Here is a 24,761-nt window from a genome sequence, read left to right as displayed (position 1 = left end):
TGCCAGACCTGCTGGGAGGGAAAATTCACGAGTCCCTGACACTTGCTCAGGGCTGGTCATGAAGCCACCCTCTGCTGCTCCCCATCTGTTCCAAATAAAATCCACATCACAAGTCACCTGTAGCCATTCGCATGCCTGCGTCTCCAGAACCACCTGGGAACACAGGGGCCCTAAGCATCCCCTACTTGCCCTCCCGTGGTTGTGATTACTTGAGACAGTTTCCAAGACCTTCCACCTGGAAGGGTTCCCTCCCTCCCCCAGCCACAGAGAGCACAGACGGAGCGCAGATGGAACAGGTAAGTTTTATTTGGACTTTCAACTTGTTCAGAGAGCTCAGGGGCCCCACCTCCCCTTTCCAGTCCCCCTTCCGTTTCCCCTCCCTAGGGGGACACTCAAGGTACAATGCCATGTGTCCCTGGAGTCCTCGGCCCCTTGCCCCCCCCCGACACACCCCCTCCCTCCCCTGCACTAAGGAGGAGGGGAGGGGTGTGAGGAGGTAGGGGGCCTGGAAGAGTTGGATCAGAATGGTACATGCACTGACAGCAGCACCCACTGCCCCCGCCCGGGGTGAGACCTGGGAGAGGCTCGCAGTGGAGGAGAGTGGATTCATCGTGGGGCAGCAGGCTCTTGCCTGGGAAGCTCCCCACCTCAGCCCTGGGGACCCTCTGGCCTCCTGCTTACCCGTCCTTCTGAGGGTACAACTCTGAGGTAGATTTCACAGAGGGAATGTGGGTTGCTGGGGTGTAGGAAGGGGGTTAGCTCTTTTGAACTTGATCTCCACAGCACCCTGGGCCCATCCTCAGGTTCTGGCCTGGGAGGCCGGGCTGATGACATCCACCCAGCTAACGGAGGCTGAGTCACACCTGGGCTCCAGGGCACCTGTGGTGTCGGGGCTTGAGTGGGGTCAGGTGGCGGGGATGCACCTGCCTTAACAACCTGTGCCTTGACGCTGGGGGCTCCAGGAGAAGGGCATAGGCCTGGGAGGCAGACACAGATGGTTCCCCGGACTGAGGGTCATGGTGCTTCAGGGCAGCCTCTTGGGGCCAGATGCTCCCAGTCCTTCAGGGTCCTCCCTCTCCTCTCCCACCCTCCCTATTCCCCAGGGTGGGCTGAGGGGGAAAACAGGGCTGGCCTGCAGGGAATGGCAAGAAACAAGATGCCTCCTTCCCCCAGTGGGGGGGCCCATGCCATGAGCTCCAACCTGGCCAGGGGACGGAGGAACCGGCATCAGTGTGCAGGGCAGGCTCTGGGACCCCAGAGGGAGGCGCTCCCTGGACAGAGCACAGCCTGAGAAAGGTGGCCATCTGGGTAGGGGCTGGGGGAGCTCCTGGAGTCTTCTGATACCCTCCCCTCCCCCAGGCCCAAGCACTAGACACCTTCTTGGATCCACCTGTTTGAGAACAGAAAGGCAGGAGAGGCTGGGTAGGATATGCCCCTCCCCATCCCAGCCCATCCCACCTCCCCAGCAGAAGCCAGGGAGCTGGGGAGAGCCTCAGCTGACCTCCTGGGAAGAGCCAGGGCTGAGTGGTGCCTCAACCAGGGAAGACGGCACACACGTTGACTCAGTAGCTAGTGGAGGTATCTGGGGGTCGCAAGGGGCAGGGGCCCCCCACGAGATTCATGCAGCATTCAAAGTGAGTGAGTGTTTGGGGGTGATGGGAGAAGGCGGAGAAACTGCCAGTGGGGGGGGGAGGCACCCTAGATCTTGCTGTTCTCCAGGTGGGAGTCAATGTGTTTGATGAGGGCATCATCTGGGTACCCGACTGGGAAACCCAGCTGGCAGAGGGGGCAGCTGCGGATATCAGAGCCCACTGTCTCCATCAGCAGCTGCGGGGAGAGAAAGGAGTTGTTTATGGTCCACATCCGTCCTTCACAGTCCCCACGTTCCAGCTTGCCCTTTCCTAAGACTCAAGGCAGGGAGTGCTGCAGCGTGTAGAAGGCGTCTGGGCACTTCTGCTCCTACATTCCCCCCCTCCCCCTCCCTAACCCCTTTCCACCAGTTCAGCGCCCACTCTCCCAATCCTGGGCATGGTGTCCCCAGGTGGTGCTGAACGGGGAGGTAGGTACGCTCAGCTTGCCAGGATATCTGTAGTAATGAGGGAAGCCAAGACCCAGACATGCCCTCAGAGTGACTCAGACACAGCTCCCTGATAACTCAGAGCAACGGATAACCCTAAACAATGTACAGCCCCGAAATAGTTTTCTGCCTGCCTTTGGAATGTATTTCGGTCCTTCCAGGTGGCAAGGGTTGGCTCTGATATCCAGGAAACTCACTATGTCTGTGAAACGATACAGCCCTGAGAAATGGTTGTCTTCTAGGACAGACAGAAAAAGGCAGGGGCTATGAGGCCTGATGAATAGAATTGAATGAGCAGGACTGTCCCTGTCGGGACCCAAGACCGGTGTCAGCATGACCTCCATCACCAATTAATAGCAGATGTTTACTACTGAGCCAGGCACTGGGCAGAGTGCTTTGGGTTCACCGCTTCCCTCTTTAGAATTCTCTAATGGAACCAGATAGTAAATTATTGTCCTCATTTTCCAGATGAGAAAACTGAGGGCCGAAGAAGACAAGGAAGTTGCCCGAGGTCCCAAAGCTATTAAGTGTTGAAGTCCAGAATCAAAGCAAGGACTGTCACTCTGAAGACTGGGTCTTTAACCATGAAACTGAACAAGTTTTAAACAGTGGGGCCCCAATTCAAGCCAACAAAAGGCCACTGGAGAGAGATGGGACGCGCCGTCAGGGGGAGGGGCGTGGAGTCAAAGGAAGGGAGCCCCGCCCATCAATCAGGTGCGAAGCCGACGGCGGGGCTCCCGGGTCTACCCGCCAGAGCGCACTCACGTTAATGGACGGCCAGGACTGCGCGTGCTCGGCGTGAGCGTAGGCAGTGGCAGCAGGCGACTCGGGGACCGGGAATCCCGCGCAGAATGAGGCGCAGCGGATGGCGCCGGCCTCCGGGCTGGGCGGACTGGCGGGCACGGCCCACTCGTCCTCCTCCGACGGCTGCTTCTCGAAGCGCAGGCGGATGCCCTCGAAGGCGCGCCGCGGACTGAGGGGCCGGCCGGGGCCGTAGAGCTCGCCGCCGTAGGCCCGCGGCTTGGGCAGCGTGGCCGCCTCGGCCTGCAACCAGGGCGGGGAGGCGCCCGCGTAGCCCGCGCCCTCCGCCATCTCTGAGTAGCTGCGCCGGCCCTGGAAGCCGGCCTTCACATGGTGGCTGGGCGGCTTGGCGTAGCCTCGCTCGGCCAGCGTCCTCTCCCCGGGCGGCGGGGGCGGCGGAGGCCGGGGCTGCGGGGCTGGGCAGGTGGGGGGCCCTGGGGAGCGGCGCTGCGGGCTGGGGGACTGACACGGCGGCGGCACCGGCGAGCGGCGCTGCGGGACGGGCGACGGACAGGAGGGCGAGGCCGGAGAGCGGCGCTGCTGGGGCGAGGGGCAGGGGGGCCCAGGAGAGCGGCGCTGGGGCACAGGGGATTGGCATGGGGGGCATGGGGGCGCCGCGCGGGCCGGCGGGGAGTGCGAGGGGCACTGGGGGGCTGGGGAGTGGCGCTGCGACAGCGGCGAGTGCCTCTGGCCTAGAAGAGAAGCAGAACAGGTCAGGTGACAGTGGTGCGGATAGAGGACGTCAGGACTGGGGAGCCTGGGCCTTGCCAGCGACCAGTGCCAACCCACCCTCCTCCCGAGTGGAACGGGCCGGGGCACCGGGGAAGGAAGCGGAGGGTGGCCACTGCTGCCCTCCGCCCTCTGGGTCCTCTCACCGCCACTCCGGGCCTGCTCCTGCAGCAGCGTCCTCAGGATCCTCCCCTGCAGGGAACTCAGCTCCCGAAGCCGGCCCAGCTCCTCTGTCAGCTCCGTATAAGCCAGCGCCAGATTCACCCTGAAGGATACCCAGTCACCCGGGTCAAGGCTTGACCTCAGCCTGCCCCAACCCTCAGGTCAGAGGGCAGAGAGTGGGTAAGAGGAGAAGGGAAGTGGGTTTACTGTCACAGCTGTGGAGGAAGAACGGCCTCTGCCCTGGCATCTGGCCCTCCCCTCCAGACCCTCCTACCCCCGCTGCAGAAATTCTCTTGGGCATTAAGGGCCACCTCAAAGGGGAACCTCTTCCAGGGGTTCCCTACACCTTACCTGGGGCTAGGGCAGTGGTTCCCAGACTATGGGCGGGGGCTGGAGCGCTCAGTGTTTCAAGGGCTCCCTAAATCTGTGTATTCACTGAGCATTGTCTGTGGCCTGAACACATCTCATACAGGTATGTGTGAATGTGTTTCTAATCTGTGCAGAAACTGGTGACAAATAAAACACAGATTCATCAAAAAGCTGCACTGAATTTATAGTAGCTTTTGTCGCTGTGAGTTTTCTCAAAGTACTCATACTAATAGTGAAGTACAATCAGCATATGGGGGCGGGGGGCCAGAGGAGTTCTCACCTTTGGAAGATTAGAGACCGCTGTTGCACAGCCTATGAAGAGCCCCATTCCATAAGTGAAGACATGGCCTCCTGGCTTGGCAGAGGTGCTGACTGATACACTTGAACCCAAGTATGCCTAGGTCCACTGCTTTGCTCCTTTCAGCCTTGCAACTCCCAGGACCACCAGGGAGCCCTTTACCTGGAGATCTCTGTGAACAGCTATTGTGCCCAGCACACCTCCAGAGGGCACCACTCACATTAAACACCTAACAAAAGTTGCCTTATTCTGGAACTTCACTGAGAGTTCCTCAAACGTAAAGATTATCATCACTGTGTTCGTATTCCCAGCATCTTGTCCAGGATCTGGTACCTGGTAGCTGTTCAATAAGTCAATATTGAATTGAGCGTCTCTTACCATTTTTCTTTCTCGTTCCCTTTTTTTTTCTTTTTTGCCAGACCATGCAGCATGCAAGATCTTAGTTCCCAGGCCAAGAATTGAACCTGTGCCTCTTACTGTGGAAGTGTGGAATCTTAACCACTGGACCACCAGGGAAGTCCCTCTTCTTCCCTTTTTTCCCTCCGACTTCCTGCTCAGGCCTCCAGGGCACCCACCCTCATGGAGCTGGAACAGACTCAGCAAAGACTTCAACCACTTCCTTTTCTTTCCCTTTCTCTTTGGGTCCCTTTGACCCAGAATCGCTGAATGAAAGTTACCATTCTCAGCATTGCCCCTCCTCTCTCTCCCACCCCAGCCTGCACACCTCCAGGGAGCCGATCCTGATATCACAGGAGACTCTGCCATGGCCTTAGGTCACCACTTTCATCTCTGATCTGGGCCTGGACAGAGCCTGGGAGGCAGGGGATTTTGTTTCCCCAGATCTTGCCGCCTCACCCAATCCAGAAGGGACTCTGGAACTTTGTGGAAGTTGGAGCTGGAGGGGACATGGCAGGCAGAGGCTTGGCCACTCCAGAGGGATTTGTCTCGGGGAGGAGGCGGGGGCAGGGGGGTGTTGCCCCAGTAGCTGGGAAGCAAAGAGAGGGCCCTGTTCTCATCTCATGGTAATGGGACATGTAAGAGAGGGTACCTGTGAATGGGAGGGAGCAAAGGGAGGTGTGAGACCAGTGTGATGAGTGAGGAACAGTGTGTGTGTGTGTGTGTGTGTGTGTGTGTGTGTGTGTCTGACCAACCCCAGAGAAGAGGAGGACGGGAAGTTGTGAGGTTAGGGCTTCAGAGGGCAGGAAAAGCCGAGGTGCAGCGGGTAGATGGTGACTGAACTCATTCGCTCTCGCCCTGTTCTCTCACTAATCCTGGGGCACAGCTGGGTGGAGGGGGGAGCCCCTCCCACAACAAAACTATTTTTAACCCATCTGGGCCAAAGCCAAATTATTGCAAACAGGCTGGGATTCTGGGGAACAACCCCACTTCTTAGCGAGGGAGAGTGCCCTCTACCAGTCTGATGGTGGACAGGGGTGGAGAGGAACAGAGGGAAGGAGTCCTTTGGGGAGCCTTTGCCAAGGTGCTGCAGCCTCCGTCCCATCATATCTCAGCCCTCGGGTGTCCTATGTCCCCCACCCTCCTCCTTAAGTGTGGGTCTATGGGAAGGAACGGCATCACCCTCATCAGACTGAGAGGTCCAGTCTATGGCCCATAGTAAATTGGGGACTTCCCAGTGGCAGGCTCCCCGCTTCAAACCAAGGGGATCTGAGGGTAAGAGCTGCATCTCCTCCCTCAGACCGGGGGCTTTCCAGACAATCATGCTAACCCCTCAGTGGTGAGGGCAGGAGGGGGCTCTGGGCAGGGCACAGATAGAACATCCCCTCTGACCAAGCAGCCAGTTTCTCTCCCCATCTGCCTTCACTGCGTATCTCAGGTGACAGATACAGGTCGTCGCCTTCACACCCTGCCTCAGAGATCTCACCTGCCACACTCAGTTGCCAGGCCCCATCTCTCCTCTGCCTGCCTTCCTCCCCTTGTCAGGAGCTACCCCAGTTTCCAGCACCGAGTTCCTGGCACCCTCCTCGCAGCAAAATAGACAAGGCAGCACGAAATGGAAGGGAGAAGGCCCTAGCCCAGGACGCCCAGCCCCTCTTCCAGCTCTGCCCCCTGTGTCCTCCCGGAGCTCCAGGCAGCCCTCAGAACTGCCTCTGAGACCCTGGGCAAAGTTAGGCGGACCAGATCTCCTGGTGCTGTGGGACCTCCCTCCTGCATTGGGCGACTCCTCACCTCAAGATGCGCAGGCCCGGGCTGCTAAATACGCTAACGACCTGAATGACTCACGTTAGAAAACACTGCCAATTCAGTGGAAAAAAATCTCAACTTCACAACACAACCAAGAGTCGCATGCGTGCACCTGAATACACATTTCGCTTCCTGGCCCACACCTGAGTGCTATTTTCCACCATCACGGCTGTCTGGGAAGGCTGGGTCAGGTGAACGGCAGCAGATGCCTGCATCTGGGTGCTTCCTCATTGCTTAAATTATGAGGGGCAAGTTTCGTCTGAGTCTCTCAGAACTTGGGAAGCACCCAGAAAAGAATCATAATCTGTACGAGCCCTCATCAGAGGCCCGGCATTGTGCTAAGAACTTAATCTTCACAACAACCCTGCAGTGTTGGCCGGCTTATTACCTCCATGTTACAGATGAGAAAACCGAAGCTTACAGAGGTTAAGTCAGTTGACCAAAGTCATAAAGCCTACTAATAGTGGAGTTGCTGGAATGGGAGCTCTGGTCTCCTAGACGCTGAAGTCGAGGCTGCTCACTACTTAGCCATCAGCTGCCTTCCAAAAGGATCAGGGAAGGAGGAAAGGATAGGTGGGAAGGCAGCAGAAGGCTAAGAGGAGGAGAAAGAGGCTGGGGACCTCCAAAGTGGCCTGGGATCCCTGAGCATCACCAGCCCTGCCTGGGGAGGGGAGAGGAAGGTGCTCGACACATGTGGAAGTGGAAGGACAGAGTTTATATTAAGAGGCCAGCTCAAGGTCACAGAGCAGTAGTAGCACAAAGCAGGGACTCAAACAGGCTCTTGGCACCTCAGCCTGCTGAGCTGGCACCTTTGGAGAAGCCAGAGTGCAAATGGCAGTGCTGGAAGGAAAGAGGGCTCCCAGCCGCTGTACACCATTCCACCCTCTGTTGACTTATCCTTTCATTCTTTCTTTCCACAAGTTATTCAGGGAGTTCAAAAACTCATGTGGAAACAATCATCTTCACTGTTATTGATAAAGCAACAGAGATGAGAAAGGCTTGTTCTTGCCTGGAGAATCCCAGGGACGGGGGAGCCTGATGGGCTGCCGTCTATGGGGTTGCACAGAGTCGGACATGACTGAAGCGACTTAGCAGCAGCAGCAGCAGCAGAGACCTAAGCATCTGCTTCTGTAGAAGGCCTCTTTCTGCCCCAAACCAGCTGGGAGACACACAGGCCTGGTTCACTGGGTGCCCTGTGATGCGCTGAAGCCTCCATGAGGATGCGGATGTGGCAGGGTCAAGCTTCAGGCTAGCACTGGGTCATGGAATTAGAACTAGGGACGGGCTCGAGGTCAGGATTAAGGCTGGAGTCAGGGTCTGATGAGATCATTTTCGGTCAGGACTGGAGACCGAGTTGGGGTCAGGATGAGGGATAGGGGTTTACAGGCACGGATGGGATCAGGATCAGAGCTGGTCATGTGGTCAGAATCCCTGGCTGACAGAACCAGGAGGAAAACAGAAATCCAGCATTCCCAGCTCCTCCATCCGTGCCCATAGCTGCCCCTGCTGCCGCCCAGCCACCTCACTCTTGCAGGGGCATTTAAGGACCAAACTTTCCACTCCCCACAGGCACACCCAGCGCTAGTCTTCCCGCCCGGCCTGACCCTCAGGGAGGGGACCACAGGCACCCGGCCGTGGAGCGGACTTGAGGTTGCGGGCTGGGGGGAGGAGGAAGTCGCTTGCAACAACCCAGCGATCTACCACTTCCTTTCAGGCGCCTTGAGCCCCTTCACTCTCCTCGACCAGCTATGACTTGTGGTCCACAGAGCCCGGCTCTTCATGGCAGCCCTTGCCAGACTTCCAGCTCAGCCAGATGTTCTCTGTGTCTAGAAAGCCTCCCCAGATGCAGCTAAATGAAGTTTCACAGCAGGGATGGAATCAGAGTCCTCCTCCAGGCTGGGGGCCCACAGATCCCAGCGTGCCCAGGGCTGTCCTGGTTGACAGGAGTCACCTGGCAGAATTATTAATAGGGCTTCCTTTCACTTTCAAAAGTGATCAGTCAACAAATCATCGGGCCGCTCCTCGTATAAGGACCTCCTACCTGGACAAGAATTTGAACCATAAAAACACCACAGAACCTGCTTGGTGTTTGCACTTAATTTCTCTGATTACTTCTTTGTACCCTGATTTGCTCAGGGGACAACACTGTCACGTGGTTTTTGGTGAGACTCAAATGAGACTTTATAGGTAAACTGCCTCGCATGGTGTCTGCTGGAATGAGGACTCGGGGAAACGCCTAGGAGATGGGAGGTGAAAGGGGGAAACCAGTTTTGATCCATTTAAGGAGATACCAGCTCAATGAGTTTGGTTTGAATGAGGGGAGGATGTGGTGTTCCTCATCGAGGGAGAGAGCATGGGTAAGAGTTGCTCTCTGCCTCCCTGGCAGGGAGAGGGTCAGAGATGGTTCAAAGTCCACCAACCCTTCAGACCACAGTTAGGTGGGCGTGCTGGGCCCGCGACTTCAGAACCCCTCCCCACCCTTGGGGAGCCCCAAGGCTGCAAGTGCTCAGGGCTTCAGTCCTGTGGGCCGGGCGTCCGGGCTGAAGGAAATTTGAAAGAAAGGAAGTAGGGAGGGTGAGAAGCGTGAAGGGGGAGGCCCTAGGCCCGCTGGCTCCGGGGCATGAGACTGAGCTCAGGGTACACGGGGGTCTCCGACTTCCGTCCTGACCCCCCTACACTGCCCTTGACCTCTGTGCAGAGTTTCCATCCTCTCTCTCTCAGAGTTCACACTTCTCCCCCACCACTAACCGCAGCCCACGCAGAGGCTTGTGGGCGGAGAGAGGGGGGGTGGGGGGGTGGGCGGAAAAGCACCCAGGCTGCAACACTGAGCCCCCCATGTTGGGGAAAAAGACCTATAGTTTTCCCCCTCATCACTCATACTGAACCCCCATCTTCTCATAGGTGCTCCCCTCGTGGATGAGCCCCCTCCTTCACTGGCCCTGCGTCCCCTCACTGAGCCCCTTTTAGAAGCCCCCTCTCCACAATAGCTCTTCCACCCTCAGTGCTAGCCACACCCTCAGGAAGGCCGCACTCAGGACCTGAGACCCTGAGTAGGCCAGAGGAGGGGGGCCATGGGTCTGCACCTCTCGCTTGCCTGTGACCCGTCTGGTCTCCACTCCCATCTCTTCCTTCATTATTGCCTTTAGCCCCTGGTCACTGAAGGTGGGTCACTTCAGTAGGCACTGACCACCAGATGCTGGGCTAACCAAACGGCCGGGAAATCTTGCCCCGAGGTCAGATTTGGAGGGTGGCGGTCTGGTCTGGGTGCCCATTTTCAGAGGAACACTGATGATGGTCTTGTGAACCAGGGGCTGGGATGGGGGAGACTGGAAACCTTGGGGCTGGGACTGCCTCCAGGCCTGGCCCCTCAGCACCGGGAGGCCTCACAGAGGGGAATTAATAGAGGCAGCGGCAGTACAGGGAAGGCTATGTGAACAGTCAGGACTCCCATGATAAAAGTGACGACCACCCTGGAGGCATCCGCGCCAAGGAGGGGGAGCACCTCTCGGGATACACTGAGTTCCCACTGAGGCGTGGGCTGGGCTCAGGAACCTCTGTGGCCCCCTATTCCGCCTTCACACCTCCATCCGGATAACCCATCTCGGCTATCCTCTCCTGGAAAGCCCACATGTAAAATTCCCACGCGCCTGAAGGGTCAGGCAGAAGTAGAAGGAAAGGGAGGGGCTGGTGTGGGGAAAGGAGCTGAGAGCAGGTGACTGAGGCCTCCTCAGGTGGGAGGACAGGGGAGGGAGCACTCGGGAAGCAGCTTATTACCAAAAGGAGCTGAGCTTATAAGAAAATAAAACTACTGGGGGAGTGAGGACTTCCTCTGAGAATTAACTCTTGCCAAGCTGGGGCTGTCCAGAGATGCTTGGCCTGAAAGGAAGTGTGAAGCTGGGCAGGCAGGGCCCGGCTGGCTCCAGGGGCAGATGTCCGGGAGGCTGTGAGGCAGAGTCCAAACCATGGAGACCCGGGAGAGGAGCTGGAGGTCACTTCAGGTAGGACCAGCCCAGAGCAGAGCCCAGCTCCCTCTGGCTAAGAGACAGGGTGGGGACAGGTACCTTGTAGGGGGAAGGAAAAGGAGCTGTTCTGGCCAGGATGAGTGGCATAGATGGCACGACCTCCAGAGGCATCCGTGGGAGGGGTTCTCTTTTACCCACTCACTCACTCGGCCCCTGGGGACATGCCACCTCTTCTTGGCCCCCCCATCACCTTCCACTCACATCCCTCAGCAGTGATGGACCGCTGAGCCTATGAGGGAAATCTGGGGCCAGAGAGGTGAAATCAGCAAAGCTGAACCACTCTGCATCCCAGGAGGGGTCCCTGAGATTCGAAGCCTGGCTGTTTATAGACTCCAGCCAAAAAAAAATTCCTCTCTCTGGGTTCAACCTATTGAGGAAGGCTTCTCTACTGGCCTTCTGGGAGCGAGGTGGATTCAGTGAGCCATAAAGGGACCTGCAGTGTGACTTTAGGGGCAAGCTAGGATTCTAGAACATGTATGTGTATGTGTGTTTTCTGGGTCTGGGCATACAGGCTAGGACAGGCTCTGAGCCCCAGCCACAAGCTAGGGTGGACCCTCTCTGCAGAGGCCCCTAACAGGAGTCCCACCCATTAGTCCCACAAACTAGGTTCTCACTCCCCAGCTATCACAGCTCCACCCAGGTCCTCACCCCCAGGGTGCAGGGGGAGGTGAGGGTACCCCTGACTGACCAGAAGCAGGGAGGAAAGTGAGGAGGCCCAGGGGGTCCTGGAGCTGGGTGTGTGTGTGCTGGAAGGTTGGCTCCTGCCCTCTCCAGGCCTCAGTCTTCCCCACCAATGAAACGAGGGAGTCTGCGTCACACTCCTCATCTTGTTGGGGGAAGGCTTAGGCGGAAGGACGTTTGTGCTCTATTTCTCAGAAAGTGGGAGAGGATGAGTTCGGGTGAGGATGTGAGAGGCACCAGGCTCACTGCTGCCAGGCTGCGTGCACCCTCTCCCTGGCTGCCCAGTGCTGCCCCAGAGGCCCCGCTACTAGGCACCCCACTGACAAAGCACCCTTCCCACCTACTGTTGCTTCTCTTTAATGGTAGGATCCCCAAGGGACACCCCAGCCTAATACATTCTAATTCCCGGCTTGCTGCTGCATGAACTCAAGGAAGTCTGTCCTCTCCTAAGTCTCAGCTTTCTCTCTCCTGAGGTAGGAGACAAGGTACCACAATCCTGAAAGAGACCATCTCCTTCCTCCTCGTCAGGGAGGAGCTGGTTAACCCAACTGGCTGGGCCTTGTTACTGGGATATAAAATGAGTCCCAGAGAGACCCAAAACTCACCAGAGGACACAACACAGCAGCAAAGCTGTCAAGGAAGTCTCTCTCAACCCGACACCTCGGCAAGACACAGGCCTGGGTGCCAGAGAAAGCAAACAGAACCTCCCAGAACCTGAGCATGCCAGAACCTTGCCTCCTTCCCTGTGAAGGATGCAGAGTCATACAAGCAACCCAAAACACAGCCCTGACTGCTTGGAAGAGAGGTCCCCCAAACAATGTGGAGGGGGAAGAGTGAACCAAAGAAGGAACCTGGAAAATGCCACCCCCTGGGTTGCAGAGGTTAAGAGGAAGAGGATTACAAAGTGACTTACTGATCATCCCCAACTCTTTTCACCCACGCCATGTCCCGCTCCGACTGGTTGGAGGCTAGATCCTAAGGGAAAGATGGAGCAGTCAGACCCCAACCTCACTGGCCTGGACCTCCCTTCTTTACCATTCCCAGGGCTGGTCTGTACTCAGTGAGGAAACCCCAGATCTCTGTAAGAGTTCTTTCCAGCAGCTCCCAGCACTCCACAGAGCTCCACAGGTGCAAGAGCAGGGGCCTGGGGTTGGTGCCCCTCTTTTACCTGGGCCCGGGTCTCCTGCAGCTGCTTCAGCTCCCCCTGCAGCCGCTCACACTCGGCCTGGAGCTGCTCCTCCCGAAGCTGAGCCCCCCGGGCCTCTCCCTGGGCAGCCTCCAGAGCCTCTTCCAGCCGCCGCCGCTCCAGCTCACTCATACTCGGCGTGGCGCCTGGCCAGCCTGCTGCAGAGGAAAGGACAATGTCACACTGGAACCAGCTGCTGGGCACCCTCCACCCACTCCCAGATCAACACAAAGTGAAACAGGTGAGAACTGCAGCATGAGGGTTCCAAGAGAGACAGCCAGAGGCAGCCACCCCAGGATGACAGATAAACCTCTACTGAGAGCAGAGGGCAACGATGGGCTGAGTTGCTTTTTCTACCCTTCCTGGAGGTCAGGGGAGAGATAAGATGGGCTTTGGAAGAGTTTCCCTGGTCAGACTCCTCTGCAAGCATCCTTAGTGTCCTCTCCTAATCACAACCAAAGACAAGCAGGGGGACTCTGGGTGGGGCCGCCCTCTGCTGGCATATATAGGAATTGCAGGGGGAGCCTGTGAATGAAGGATTTAAGGGCGGGATGTCCGTTGGGTGGTGAGGTGAGGGGACAGTTGGTAAGGAGGGATGAGGTGATTATGGGAGAAATTTAAGACAGTATAAGCTGAGTGCTGAAGAACTGATGCTTTTGAACTGTGGTGTTGGAGAAGATTCTTGAGAGTCCCTTGGACTGCAAGGAGATCCAACCAGTCAATCTTAAAGGAAACCAGTCCTGAATATTCATTGGAAGGACTGATGCTGAAGCTGAAGCTCCAACACTTTGGCCACCTGATGTGAAGAACTGACTCATTAGAAAAGACCCTGATTCTGGGAAAGAAGAATTCTGAAGGCAGGAGGAGAAGGGGACGACAGAGGATGAGATGGTTGGACGGCATCACTGACTCAATGGACACGAATCTGAGCAAGCTCTGGGAGATAGCGAAGGACAGGGAAGCCTGGCGTACTGCAGTCCATGGAGTCGCAAAGAGTTGGACACGACTGAGTAACTGAACCGAACTGAATGGGGTGCTGATTAACAATCTGAAACCCTGGAGGTGTCCAATGGGGTTGAAATGGGGGGCTGGCTGGGGGGACTTCGGAGTATGGAAATCAGGGGTCACTGAGATCTCACCGTGACTCAAGCCGGATCCCCCTCTCAGTGCCAAGTAGTGCAGGTCCAGATCAGCACAGGGCGGGGCAGGGGCGGGTGGGGGGCTCAGGCTGGGGAAGTCTACATCCCGGAGGCCTTGCTGCTGCCGCAGCTGCTGCTCCAAACCACAGATCTGCCGCAGGTGGGTCTCCACCAGGGCCCGCTATAGAGGGAGAAGAGGGGGTGAGGGTCTGCTCCAGGCCAGGGCACCCCAATGGGCTCCCTAAACTCAGGACTGCCCCATGTCTGGGTATCCATCACCCCTCTAAACTGAGCAGAGGCCCCAGGTCACACATCCCAACTCCACTCTCCAAGTGGCCATGAGTACAAGGTCCCTCCCATCAACTGCAATGCAGATGTTTCTGGCTACTGCCCCCTGCAAGGTCACAGCTAATGCCTCTTCCCTGTCACTAACACGCAGAAACACTTCTAAAAACACTCAGCCCCCTATCCGAACACTGCCACCCCCTCAAGAACATAAAAGCTTCCATTTGTATATGTGACATAACTACTCTGGGCTTTGTGTACCTCATCTGTAATATGGGGCTAACCACACCTACCTCTGAGGTCAGTTTGTTACAAGGATTGAAATCAGTGAATATACCTGAAGAGATGAGAATTATGCCTGGCACACAGGTAAGTGCCATGTAAGTGTTTGCAATTAAGTCAAAGCATTTTTACATGAATGTCCCATAACAGCTCAGCAAGGTTGTTATTATTTGCCCCACTTCTCAGAGGCAGGACAGAAGCTAAGTGACTTGACCCAGGTCATAGCTAGGAGTCAGTAAGAGATCATGTCTCCTGATTGACACCTGCCCACTTGCTCACCCGCATGGCCATACTGTGACTTAGAATCACACACAGGCCAAGGCCCATCCCAGCAGTCACAAACACTTCCAGTCCCCTCTGCCCACATCCATACAGCCTTCCAGCACAGTGCTATAGGCAGAGGGTCAGCCCAGCGTGAGACCCAAACATACACACAGACTCACAGTGTTCTACAGGGCCACTCACATAGTCATCTTCTATCACTGCAGGGTCAGGATGTACACAGAGTTTCTCACAACTTGTATAACACACACAACCCCACTCACAGACAGACATGAACATGTGGAGTGCGTACCACAAGCACACAGCCAAGGTCACACCCTCAAGCACCCAGGCTCCCTGGACCTCACCATCTCCCCCAGCTCTGTCTCCAGGTCACTCTTCTCCACGCAGAGCTTCTCATAAGCCTGGATCATCTCCCCAAGCTGTTCTTCCTGCTCCTTGTTTTTCTGCAACTGGACGAGGCCCAGAGAGGGTAGAGGGCAGCCACAGTCAGGCCTACCTTGACTTGGGGGCAGAGCAGCACCCTGGGCCTCCCACCCCCACTGCCAGCACCCAGTGGAGGGGCAGGCGGAGTTGAAGCTGGTACTAGGGAGGACCATGGCCATCACTGATCAAAGAGACGGAAGGCCAGAGGCTGGGGTTGGGGATTATCAGAAGTGGATTGGAGCAAAGACTCAGGGAGGGCTCACCTCATGCTGGAACTGGTTGAGCCGTTGCTGCAGGCTGACTTTCTCCACCTCCAGCAGGGAACCATCCTTGATTTCATATAGAGAGAAACCGTGCTCCTCCCCAAAGTCACTGATCAGTGGGTACTGCAGATGAGGTAGGCCCTCAGAAGAGCTTCAGCCTAGCTGTGTCCCCATCCCACAACCTGACTCAAGAGTTCTAGCCTCTCCCGCCCAGCTCCAGTCAGATCTGTTCATTCCGATTCCCATGGCCCGGTAGGTGTCTCCCACCAACCAGATCGTTTTTTAGATCTAAGGTCTAGTGCTCCTAAGAGGACCCCTCCCTGATTGGTGCTGGTCTCTCCCGAGTCCCCATCCATCCAGAGCAGCCACAACCCTCACGAGGGATCCTCGAGTGCCCCAGACCCCTCTTTCGGATCCCTGGAGTCTCTGCCGGATCTCCGGCAGCCCCCTCCCCTGCCACACACACAGTCAGACCCCCATCACCCCCAGGTTCTGACCTTAATCTCGTAGACTTTGAGGCGGCGGCGGAGGGTGGCATTCTCCCTCTCCAGGCCCCCCAGCCTCTCCTTGATGTCTCCGTAGGCCGTGATCAGGGCAAAGTGGGAGGCAGAGCACATGTCCTCCCCCAGCGAGGGGTCTCCAGGGGCATCCAGCCACACCTCACTGGGCCCCAGGGCCTCCTGGGTCAGGATGCTGATGTCATCCTCAAACATGGACTCCATGGCAAGAGCCTGGGCCACGGTCCACCCTGGGCCTCCTGGAGAGCAGGAGCAACGGTGGGGATGGGGGCCCAGAGCTTGTCCCAACACCCCTTGTCCTGGCCTGAGGAGCTCTGTGGCCAGCTGAGATGCAGCCTGGTCCTGCCCCTGTGTCTCACAGCTCCCTCCCAGACCCATCTTCTCTTCTCTGCTGCCCTGGGGAAGGGGCTGGGACCAGAGACAAGTAAGACTTGCAGGGGACAGGGGGAGCGGTGACAAATAGGGACAAGTAAGCGAAGCCAGAAGCAGAGAAGGACTCTTTCCGGAACCCAGGGAGACCTGTGGACAGGAGAGCGCTGCCTTCCCAGCACAGGGGGCCCAGATGAGGCCTGCCTTGACTTACTCCTCAGCCCCCTCACCACCCCACGCCTCACTTCCCCAAATACCTCTCTGACAAGCTCCTCTTGCCAGGCCTCCGGCACCCCTGGCTCCTCCCTAAGGAAGGCCCAGTGCTTCTGGGAGGGTCAGCCCCACCACTGTCAGCATATCCTCTGCTGGGCCCCCGCCCAACTTCCCAGCTTCCTCCGGTAGGATCCCAGAGTTCAGGAAAAGGAAGCGCCTCCCCCACTCACACTGGGTTTGTGGCAACCCTCCAGGCCCTCCTCACCCCTGACCTGGGACCCACAGGAAGTCCTCGGCTGAGTGTCTGAGGGAACACAGAGGGAAAGGGGATTCTGGGAGAGGGCCACCGGGCGCAGGTGAAGAGGGCAGACAAAGAATTCCTAAGCCCGGCCTGTGTGCCAGCACACAGGGAAGTGGGGAGCCCTGGGAGGGGGCAGGAATGACTCAGGGCTCCCGAAAGAGTAGGCGAGGGGGTGCGTGTGTACTTCTCCTGGCCCTGTTTATGAATGTGTGTCTGTGGCTGGCATGTGTGGGGGGAGTGTGTGTGTTTGTGAATGAGTGTAGGTGTGTCATAGTCAATGAGCGCCTTAAGCGGAGATGCAGGCGGGGGTCGGATGGAGGGAGAAGTGACCGGGAGGCCGTGAGTGTTTGTGTGTGCGTGTGTGCACGCGTGCGTGAGCGTGTGTGAAGGGTGGGGACGTTCGGGGCCGTGTGTCACGTGAGGCACTATGGGAATGTCCGAGGTGTGCGCGCGCGCCGGAGCATGTGTGCGCGTAAGAGAGGGGGCTCCCGAGGTGTGAGTTGAGGCAGTGGGGTCCGCGACCTCCCAAAGCCGGGCAGCAAAAGCTTGGGTGGAGAGGACTCGGGCCCAGGCCCCAACACCGCCCCGCATTAAGTGCCAGGGAAACGCGTGTGACCGGGTCTCAGTAAGAAGTGTGTGCGCGTGTTTGTAGGGCTGGCCCCACCTTTAACCCTCTCCTCTCCAAGCCTATACCCTCTCCCCCAGCTCCGCTCACCAGCGCTCACCACACCCCCGACCCCCCGACCCGCCACCTCGAGCCCAACCCCACGAGCTGGGGCTCTGCCGCCTGGGCGATCGCGACCCGCGTTTGCTTCCTCTGCATTCTCTCCCTTCGGCCCAGCGGCCCCGCGCGAGCGCAACGACAGGCGGATGGGGAAGGGGTGCCTCATCGGCCCGGGCCCCTTCTGCGGCCCCTTTAAGAACCGCCCTTTAAACCCCTTTAGCTTGGCCGACAGAAATTGTCGCCCCTCCCCTCTCAGAGGCCGAGACCAGGCAGCCCCCTCCCCCACTGCCGCCGAGCCCCGGGCCCCTAGTCCACCTCCCGGGGCCAGGGAAGGGGCTCTGGACGCGGTGCGGCCTGAGAAGCGGCAGAGGAGGGGGGAAAGGGGGAAAGGGGGAATGCGAACGGCCGACGCCGGACCCTTCCCCTCCCCGCTACCCGGGACCAGCTGCGGCCAACCTCCTCTCCAGCCCACCCCGCGACCCCCGGGGGCCGACCCTAGGCGCCGCTCCCCTCCCCCAGCCCAGCCCTGCCGGGACTCACAGCTGCTGCCGGTTCCTGCTGGTAATCGCAGCTTACCCCCTCCGCCTGCTCCCTCCCCAGACGGGCACCGGTGCCCCCACCCCCCTGGCACCGCGCTCCGCTCTCGCCTTGTCGCTGCCGCCGGGTCTCTCCCCACCCCCCACCCCTCCCCCCAGCCCCCCTCCCTCGCTCCCGCCCCGCTCCTCCTCCGCCGCCGCCGCCGCCGCCGCCGCCTCCTCCTCCTCCTCCTCCTCCTCCTCCTCCTCCTCCCCGGCTGCTCCGGGTTTCTCTGGCTGGGAAGGCGCCACGGACCCCGCCGCGGCCACCACCACGTGGCGAGGGGCGGCCGGCTCCCGCCGTGCGGCCCGTCCTGGCTGTGCGCCCGGCGCCCACCGGCTCCCTGCCGCGCGGCCCGCTCTCCGCGCAGTATGGCGTGGCGGGTGTGTGTGGGCGTCTGCGGACAGCGTAGGGACTCGGGTGGTGCGTTGGGATTTGCTTTGAGGATGTATATTTTAGGGGAAAGTGAGATTCTTTATTGGATTGTTTTGGTCTTTGCTCTTTTGAGAAGGAAAACATTAGACCTACTCTTCATTGCTTTTGGGGGAGGGGACATTGCTCTGATAATAAATACAGTAACCGTAGGGTTCAGTCAGATTAAATCAGTAACTTTGGAAATGAGAATGAACTGAGGAGATAAAAGTTCATTAGGAAGGAGAACAGCTTCCCTCTCTCACACACAACCCCCTCCCTCCAACACACAGAGGCACCCACAGGCCAGCGAAATGAACAAACAGATTTCACCCTTTCCACAAAGAGTATTTGAGCACCTGCCAAACTGCTGGGCAGGAGTCACAAGTTTTTGTCCCTTTCCCACTGTGTGACCTTAGGCCAGTTACTTAACCCCTCTGAATTAAATTGGAGATAATTCCTGACCTGGACAACTGTAGAAGAGGGATAGGAACTTAAAGGTGATCTGTGACTCGTCTCCTTCGGGGGGGTGTTAAAGTCTTTTTGGTTATTCCCTGATGGATTAAAAGACGTGGGCAGAGGCATGGTCAGCCTGGCTGCAGTAGGGAATGATCCGGGAAATTCTGGAGGACTCTGGCTAACTCCTGACAAGCCGACCCTGGAAGCAGGGTATAGGGTAAGTCAGGGGCTTTGGGTGGGCTCAGCATTTATAACTTGAAGCCTCACATCTGGAGAGAAGGTTCAGGCTGCTGGGAACTTGAGCCTACCTTTTAGGCTACTGGAGGAAGGGGTGGTGAATGTGGAAAGGACAGGAAAAAAAACGTTTCTTGCTTGCTATGAGCTTTGAGAAGCAGCAGCAGCAGCAGCAGCAGCTCCCATTTTGTCCCACTGTAGGGAGAAGAGTGGACTGAAGGGTGAACTCTTCCCAGAAGAGCCAGCAGAGGCTCTGTACTCCTTCCTTTCAAAGAAAGGGATTCTCACCGGCTTCCTACCCCCTCCTTTTCCTGCTGTTTTCCCTCCCAGTCTCTCCTTCTAGCCTTTTACAGTCCAGAACACTGGCTTTTTCTGAGCCATGTGGGACAATCCACCTGCCCTTTAGATAGGAAGGCTACCCAGCTGGGACATCTGTCACCCCACTAATCCAGAGGGCTGGGCAGGTGTCATCTTCCTTAAGACTGCACAGGTTCTCTTCTAAAACTCTTAGAAGACCAGGCAAAAGACTGGAGGCTGGGCTTAAAGGTAGTGGGGTTGCCTGAGGTCTTAATGAGCGTGGACTGGGCCATCAGCTGGACCTGAAACTGACTGGCAGACCTCTCACTGGAAAGGGTAATGGGCCCAGGTATAGTCTAAGCACACACCTACAGGATTCGTTGTCAGCTCCTGATGCTTTTGGGCTGCTCAGGGTTCAGGCCAGAGATACCCAGCAGGGCCAGCCCAGTGATTTATCTGGGATTCTAAGCAGTTAGTAGCAAAAGCCCAACAGAGATTATGCCTGGTTCAGGTGCCCCCAAAATACCTCCTTGGAATCTAGGCCTGATTTCATAGCATTCTCCCATTTCTGGTTCTGTTGTTTGTATTGGACAGAAATTGAGAACAGGGACTGCATTTTATCAGTCTGTATCCCCTGCTGCCCTGATAGTACCTGCTCGCTGTACATTTATTCAACAAGGATTTCTTGAACACCTGTTGTTTCTCCTGCCTTCATGGAGCTTATATTCTAGTAGAGGGGTCAGATGGGAAAGAAAATTTAATAAATGAAACAGTTGTTATAAATTGTGATAAAGAGTAAGAAGACACAAGGGGCAACAATAAAGAATAATTTTTTTTCTGGGGGGGTGTGAGAATCTGCTTTAATAAAGTAGTCAGAGAAGGTCCTCTGATGAGGTAATGTTTAAGCTAAACTTTAAAGGGTAGGAAGGAGTGTTCCTGGTTGAATAAGTGGGTGAAGTTGTGTGACTTTTGGATGTTACCTTTCTCACCTGAGAAAACTGGTGATTGGTCTGAATCCCTTCTAAGAACCCATATTATCAGAGTTCACCATGATAGAGACAGAAAAAGGTAAAACCCAGGGTCCTGGTGAAAGGAGAAGTGGGGGGTGAGAGGAGAGGAGGGAATGTGGTGGATGGCTGAGTTACTGGTGGGAGAGACAGAAGCAGGGCCCAAGTCACCCAACATGTTTTCTCCTTGGAAATCATCAGGGTGGGGACTGTCTCCCACTCCCAGGACTCTTGCTCTGGAGAAACACTATCTTTCCTGTCCCATTCTTGCCTGAAATGGAGGAGGTGGTGTTAGCAGCTGGCAAAAAGATTGAATCAAAATAAAATGCAGATGACTCCAAATAGAATCAGGCAGGCAGAAAAATTGATTAGACACGTGACAATGCTGGATTCAGTTGCCACCTTAGCTCTCTCATTCTAGACCCTAGAAAATTAGGGTTTGCTGCAGAACCATCCTGGGATTCCAACTGTAGCTGATAGTCTTCCATCAAATCAGCGGTTTGCACAGTGGTGACGAAACTCATTCCTTCCCCAGATACGCCAGTTTCTGTGGAAGTAATGTACATCTTCCAATCAAATCTGCAAGGTTTGGGTGCAAAGTTTGTATAACTATTTGTGCTTCATATTTTTCACAACTATGTTCATTTCTGCTATCTCCCAATTAAAAATTAGTCTATAGGCATATCTTGTTTTATTGTGCTTCACTTTATTGCACTTCCCAGATACTGTTTTTCACAAACTGGAAGTTTGTGGCAACCCTGCATCGACCAAGTGTATTGGCACCAATTTTCCAACAGCATTATTTTTAAATGAAGGTACGTACATTTTTTTTCAGACATATTGTTGTTGCACATTTAATAGACTACAGTATAATGTCAATGTAACTATGCACAGGGGAAACCGAAAAATTGGTATGACTTGCTTTATCAAGATAATCTCTTTATCGGGACGGTCTATAACAGAATCCAAAATATCTTTGAGGTATACCTCTACTGAATTTTTTTTTTTATTTTTACTTTACAATATTGTATTGGTTTTGCCATACATTGACATGAATCCGCCATGAGTGTACATGTGTTCCCCTTCCAGAACCCCCCTCCTACCTCCCTCCCTATCCCATCCCTCTGGGTCATCCCGGTGCACCAGCCCCGAGCACCCTGTATCATGCATCGAACTGAATTTTTGAATACTATGTGCTGTCCAGCAGATGTGAGCTCCATGGGAAGGTGGTTTTATTTGCTTCATTCACCACTGTATCCCTGGAGCCTGGCACATAATTCAATGATAGTTATTGATCAATTAATTAATTAATGCATGTGTTGAGATCCTGTGCTTAGAACTTTCTATTTTCCTTCATTGGGATCCCTATTTTGCAGATGAGAGTCTCCTGATCAGAAGAGAATTTGTACAAGGTTATACTCTAAGGACTTAGAATATTTTGAAGGGCAGGGCTCAGAAAATAGGAGGCATTGCTCATTGCTATGAAGAGCTAATTCACAGGAAACCATTTCTCAATTATTTTCTTCAGGATGGTGACAGGCTGCCCCTCTGCATCCAGAGGTCAGGCCCGGCTCCAAAGCTGAAATGTACTTTGCTTTCAAACAAGAAAGTATGTTTCATACAAAGAGTTAAGCTCAGGAATCTATGGCCTAGGAGCACCTGGGAGACGGAACAGCTCAGGCCTCCTGCCCGGACTGCACTGCCCAGGATCAGCTGATGGCACAGGGGTAATTCAGAGGTGGAGTGTACGTTCGGGCCACCAGGCACCAACATCCACCCTGCCCCCCAGCCCTGGTTCCCCAGCTTCTAGCTCAGAGGGAAAGTGAAGCAGAAGTACAGGGAGAAGATTCAAACTCCAGCTGGGAGGAAAGTTGGCTTTAGGAAGTATGTCACACACCTCCCCCCTCCATCCTTGAACTGAGTTTGACAGTTGACAAAAGGTTCACAGTGGACCTCATAGAATTAAGGCAAAATGACTTCATCATTTAATTCCAAAATCCCTTCATCCATGTCTCTCCCTGCTTGTTACCTGTAAGCTCGCCGGGAGCAGTGGCTCATCTGCTCATCCTTGAGCCGCGAACAGCACAGTCTGCAACAGTCCAGCGGGACAAGCCCAGTATGAGGAGTCAGCACTGCTTTGCTTACCGGTGTCTTTGGGCAAGGTTCTTGCCCCTTCTGCACTTCTCTTTTCTCATCTGTGAACTGGGACTAAAATGGTGTCTTTGTTATAGGGTTGATGAGGGTTACTTGTATTAGTCTATTTAAGATGCTTATTACAAGCCTGGCATCTTGTTAAGTGCGTAAAATTAACACTGTATGACTAACTATTGACTAATCCTGCTTCCATTCCTCCAATTAACCCAAGGTTAAGAGGCTAGCCTGAAGTCATCCAGCAAATGAAGAGGGTAAGCGCCAGGAACCCAAGTCTCTGCCATTCCCAAGTTTCTGAATGCTCTGCCCTTCAAAGGCTAAGTGATGCCATTTCAGAGACTCCCTCAACTGTACTGGCATGTCATTAGTTCGACAAATATTTATAAAGGTCTACTGTACTTCAGACACTGCCCTAGGCTGAGGAAAGACAGTCAAGGTCACCAAATTTGGGAGCCTTCATTATAGTTGGGAAATCTGGCAATAAATAAGCAACAAATGTTACCTTTAGATAGTGCTGTGAAGGAAATGGATGGCATATCTTTAATCTGTACAGTATGGATCCTTGTTTTGTATCACTAAGATGGACAGTATCTGTCTAGGACAAATGAGAGAACAGCTTGGGTTTTGGTATCTGACCGACTTGGGTTTGAACTCTAGCTCCTTTGTGACCTTGGTCTGATAAATTACCCTTTCTGCCCTTCATGCCTGTATATTCTCCCATACAGCAATCTGTTAAGGTTGTGAGAATTAAGGTATAATAAAACAAAATCTTCTCAACGTTTACAGTTTTTCACATCAGGGAGGTCAGGCTGGAATCCTTGATGAGGCCAGGTGCAACTGTAACCTTGTACTCTTAATGTCCTTTCTCAGTGTTAGTTGAGGAGGGAGTTAAATAGGAATGGGGAATTATCTGGAGGACTGTTGGGACGATTCTTAGGGGAAGCAGCTCCTCATCATTTGATAATGAACAGATCCCATTCTTTCCTCCAAGTATACTTTCAATGGAGAAATGTTCTTGCCATCACTCAACGTTTAATGCAGTCTAGTAAGAATGACAAGTTACCCTCTATAACCCAGTAATCTCCAAAGTTGGGTACAGGAAAAAAAATATTAGCACTCCTACTTATATTTATTTTTCATATAATTGCTTTTTAATATCTATTTTTCTGTCTTATGATTACACAATATATGGGGTACAGTAGTACAGGTATATAATTTATCAACACATAGGGCTATGCATGATCAAAAATTTCTTACTGACGGGTGTGCAATCAGAAATGGTGAAAGGCCACATGGAGGCTAAGGTAGGAAAATGAAGGTCAGCCCTCATTTTACTTGCCCAACATAAAGTAAGAAAGTGCATTTTCCCATAAAGTAGCCTGCAGGCATCTCACTGCACTAATAAACAGCAGGGTGAAAGAAAAGACCGTTTCTTAATCTTAAGTTAGTGTTCTTTCCTCTACAAGTTTCGGGCCTGGGGGGGCAGAGGTGGGGAAAAAGTGTAAGCAGAAATTAAGTACACGCTGCCAACTAAAAAATCCAACTTTTGGGTAAGCCATTAAATAGACCAGATCATCAGCCTGAAAAATATGCACAAGACAGGACAGTCTCCAGCAGCTTCAGATTTCTCTGGGCAGGAAACCTCCTCCATGTAGTTCTTTCTCACTGCATTTGTAGGAAATTGTTTCTCACTCATTTCCCATTGGTAGAGCTTGTCCTTAGATGTGTCCTTCCTCTCCCCAACTCACATATCTATCACCATACATACCAGCTTCTTTCAAACAGCTCATTTCACCTCCAAGGAGGTGACAACATCTAGAACCAAAAATGAAGCGGCAAAATGTTGAAAATAAAAATAAAGAGGACTTTATTTAGAAGATAAAGGTGGTGGTATCAGTTTTGGTTAATAAAGTTGGGCTCAAGTGTTTTAACAGGTCTTTTACTGCCATCACAGACTGGCATGCCAAGGGCATTCTGAATGCCAATTACAGATTGAAGTTGTTTCAACATCCAAGATACTATCAAAAGATGATGGAGTCTGAATTTTTCTTAAAGTTGGACTAACACACTTTTATATAAGAGTGACTAGATTACTTGGTTCTGAAAATGAAAATACTACACTGAGCAATTCCCCTCCTCCACAAGTCCCTAAGGCAATGTTGCAGTTGCCTCTGACAGCCAAAATCTCAACATTTCAACAGAAGGGAGCTGGGAGGAACTGGGAAAATGAAAAGCAAAATTAATAAATGTAATTGTAATTGATATAGGCAGCTGCCACTTGTGGCAAACCAAAGCCT

General features: G+C 54.5%; 1 protein-coding gene and 1 long non-coding RNA gene across 17 annotated transcripts; one reads left to right on the top strand and one right to left on the bottom strand.

The window, feature by feature from the left end:
- Positions 1 to 283: 283 nt before the first annotated feature.
- On the bottom strand, positions 284 to 18,033 carry TBKBP1 (TBK1 binding protein 1). Of its 15 annotated transcripts, none has more exons than XM_081582351.1 (11): positions 17,358 to 17,418; positions 15,702 to 15,961; positions 15,205 to 15,327; positions 14,863 to 14,967; positions 13,667 to 13,847; positions 12,510 to 12,685; positions 12,255 to 12,316; positions 3,754 to 3,872; positions 2,843 to 3,570; positions 1,502 to 1,827; positions 284 to 1,390 (listed from the first exon to the last, which is right to left on the bottom strand). In XM_081582351.1, the coding sequence occupies exons 2-10, from the start codon at positions 15,924 to 15,926 to the stop codon at positions 1,699 to 1,701; spliced, it is 1,848 nt and encodes a 615-aa protein (XP_081438477.1). In that variant the 5' UTR covers positions 15,927 to 15,961; positions 17,358 to 17,418; the 3' UTR covers positions 284 to 1,390; positions 1,502 to 1,698. The 15 variants fall into 15 exon arrangements, with proteins under 15 accessions (XP_081438477.1, XP_081438479.1, XP_081438475.1 ...); XM_081582353.1 differs by lacking the exon at positions 17,358 to 17,418 and adding an exon at positions 16,349 to 17,024 and having other exon boundaries at positions 12,510 to 12,682; XM_081582349.1 differs by lacking the exon at positions 17,358 to 17,418 and adding an exon at positions 17,870 to 18,033 and having other exon boundaries at positions 284 to 1,827.
- On the top strand, positions 17,617 to 24,755 carry LOC145542789 (uncharacterized). 2 transcript variants are annotated; one of them, XR_014080144.1, is made up of 4 exons: positions 17,617 to 17,890; positions 18,886 to 18,992; positions 21,036 to 21,128; positions 21,842 to 24,755. It is a non-coding gene; the product is annotated as an uncharacterized LOC145542789 (long non-coding RNA). The 2 variants fall into 2 exon arrangements; XR_014080143.1 differs by lacking the exon at positions 17,617 to 17,890 and adding an exon at positions 18,262 to 18,370.
- Positions 24,756 to 24,761: the final 6 nt, after the last annotated feature.

The sequence above is a fragment of the Giraffa tippelskirchi genome, chromosome 3, assembly GCF_054371585.1.
Source record: "Giraffa tippelskirchi isolate mGirTip1 chromosome 3, T2T-mGirTip1v1.2.pri, whole genome shotgun sequence".
Taxonomy (NCBI): Eukaryota; Metazoa; Chordata; class Mammalia; order Artiodactyla; family Giraffidae; genus Giraffa; species Giraffa tippelskirchi.
This window is presented reverse-complemented; position numbering and strand designations above follow the sequence as displayed.

Excerpts from the sequence above, each read along its gene's own strand:
- TBKBP1 (XM_081582354.1), bottom strand. The coding sequence starts at position 16,100 with ATGGGTCTGGGAGGGAGCTGTGAGACACAGGGGCAGGACCAGGCTGCA. Across the intron at positions 15,328-15,701 it reads TCAAAGTCTACGAGATTAAG|TACCCACTGATCAGTGACTT; the intron begins GTCAGAACCTGG and ends CCTCATCTGCAG. Across the intron at positions 12,317-12,509 it reads TGCAGGAGACCCGGGCCCAG|GATCTAGCCTCCAACCAGTC; the intron begins GTAAAAGAGGGG and ends TCTTTCCCTTAG.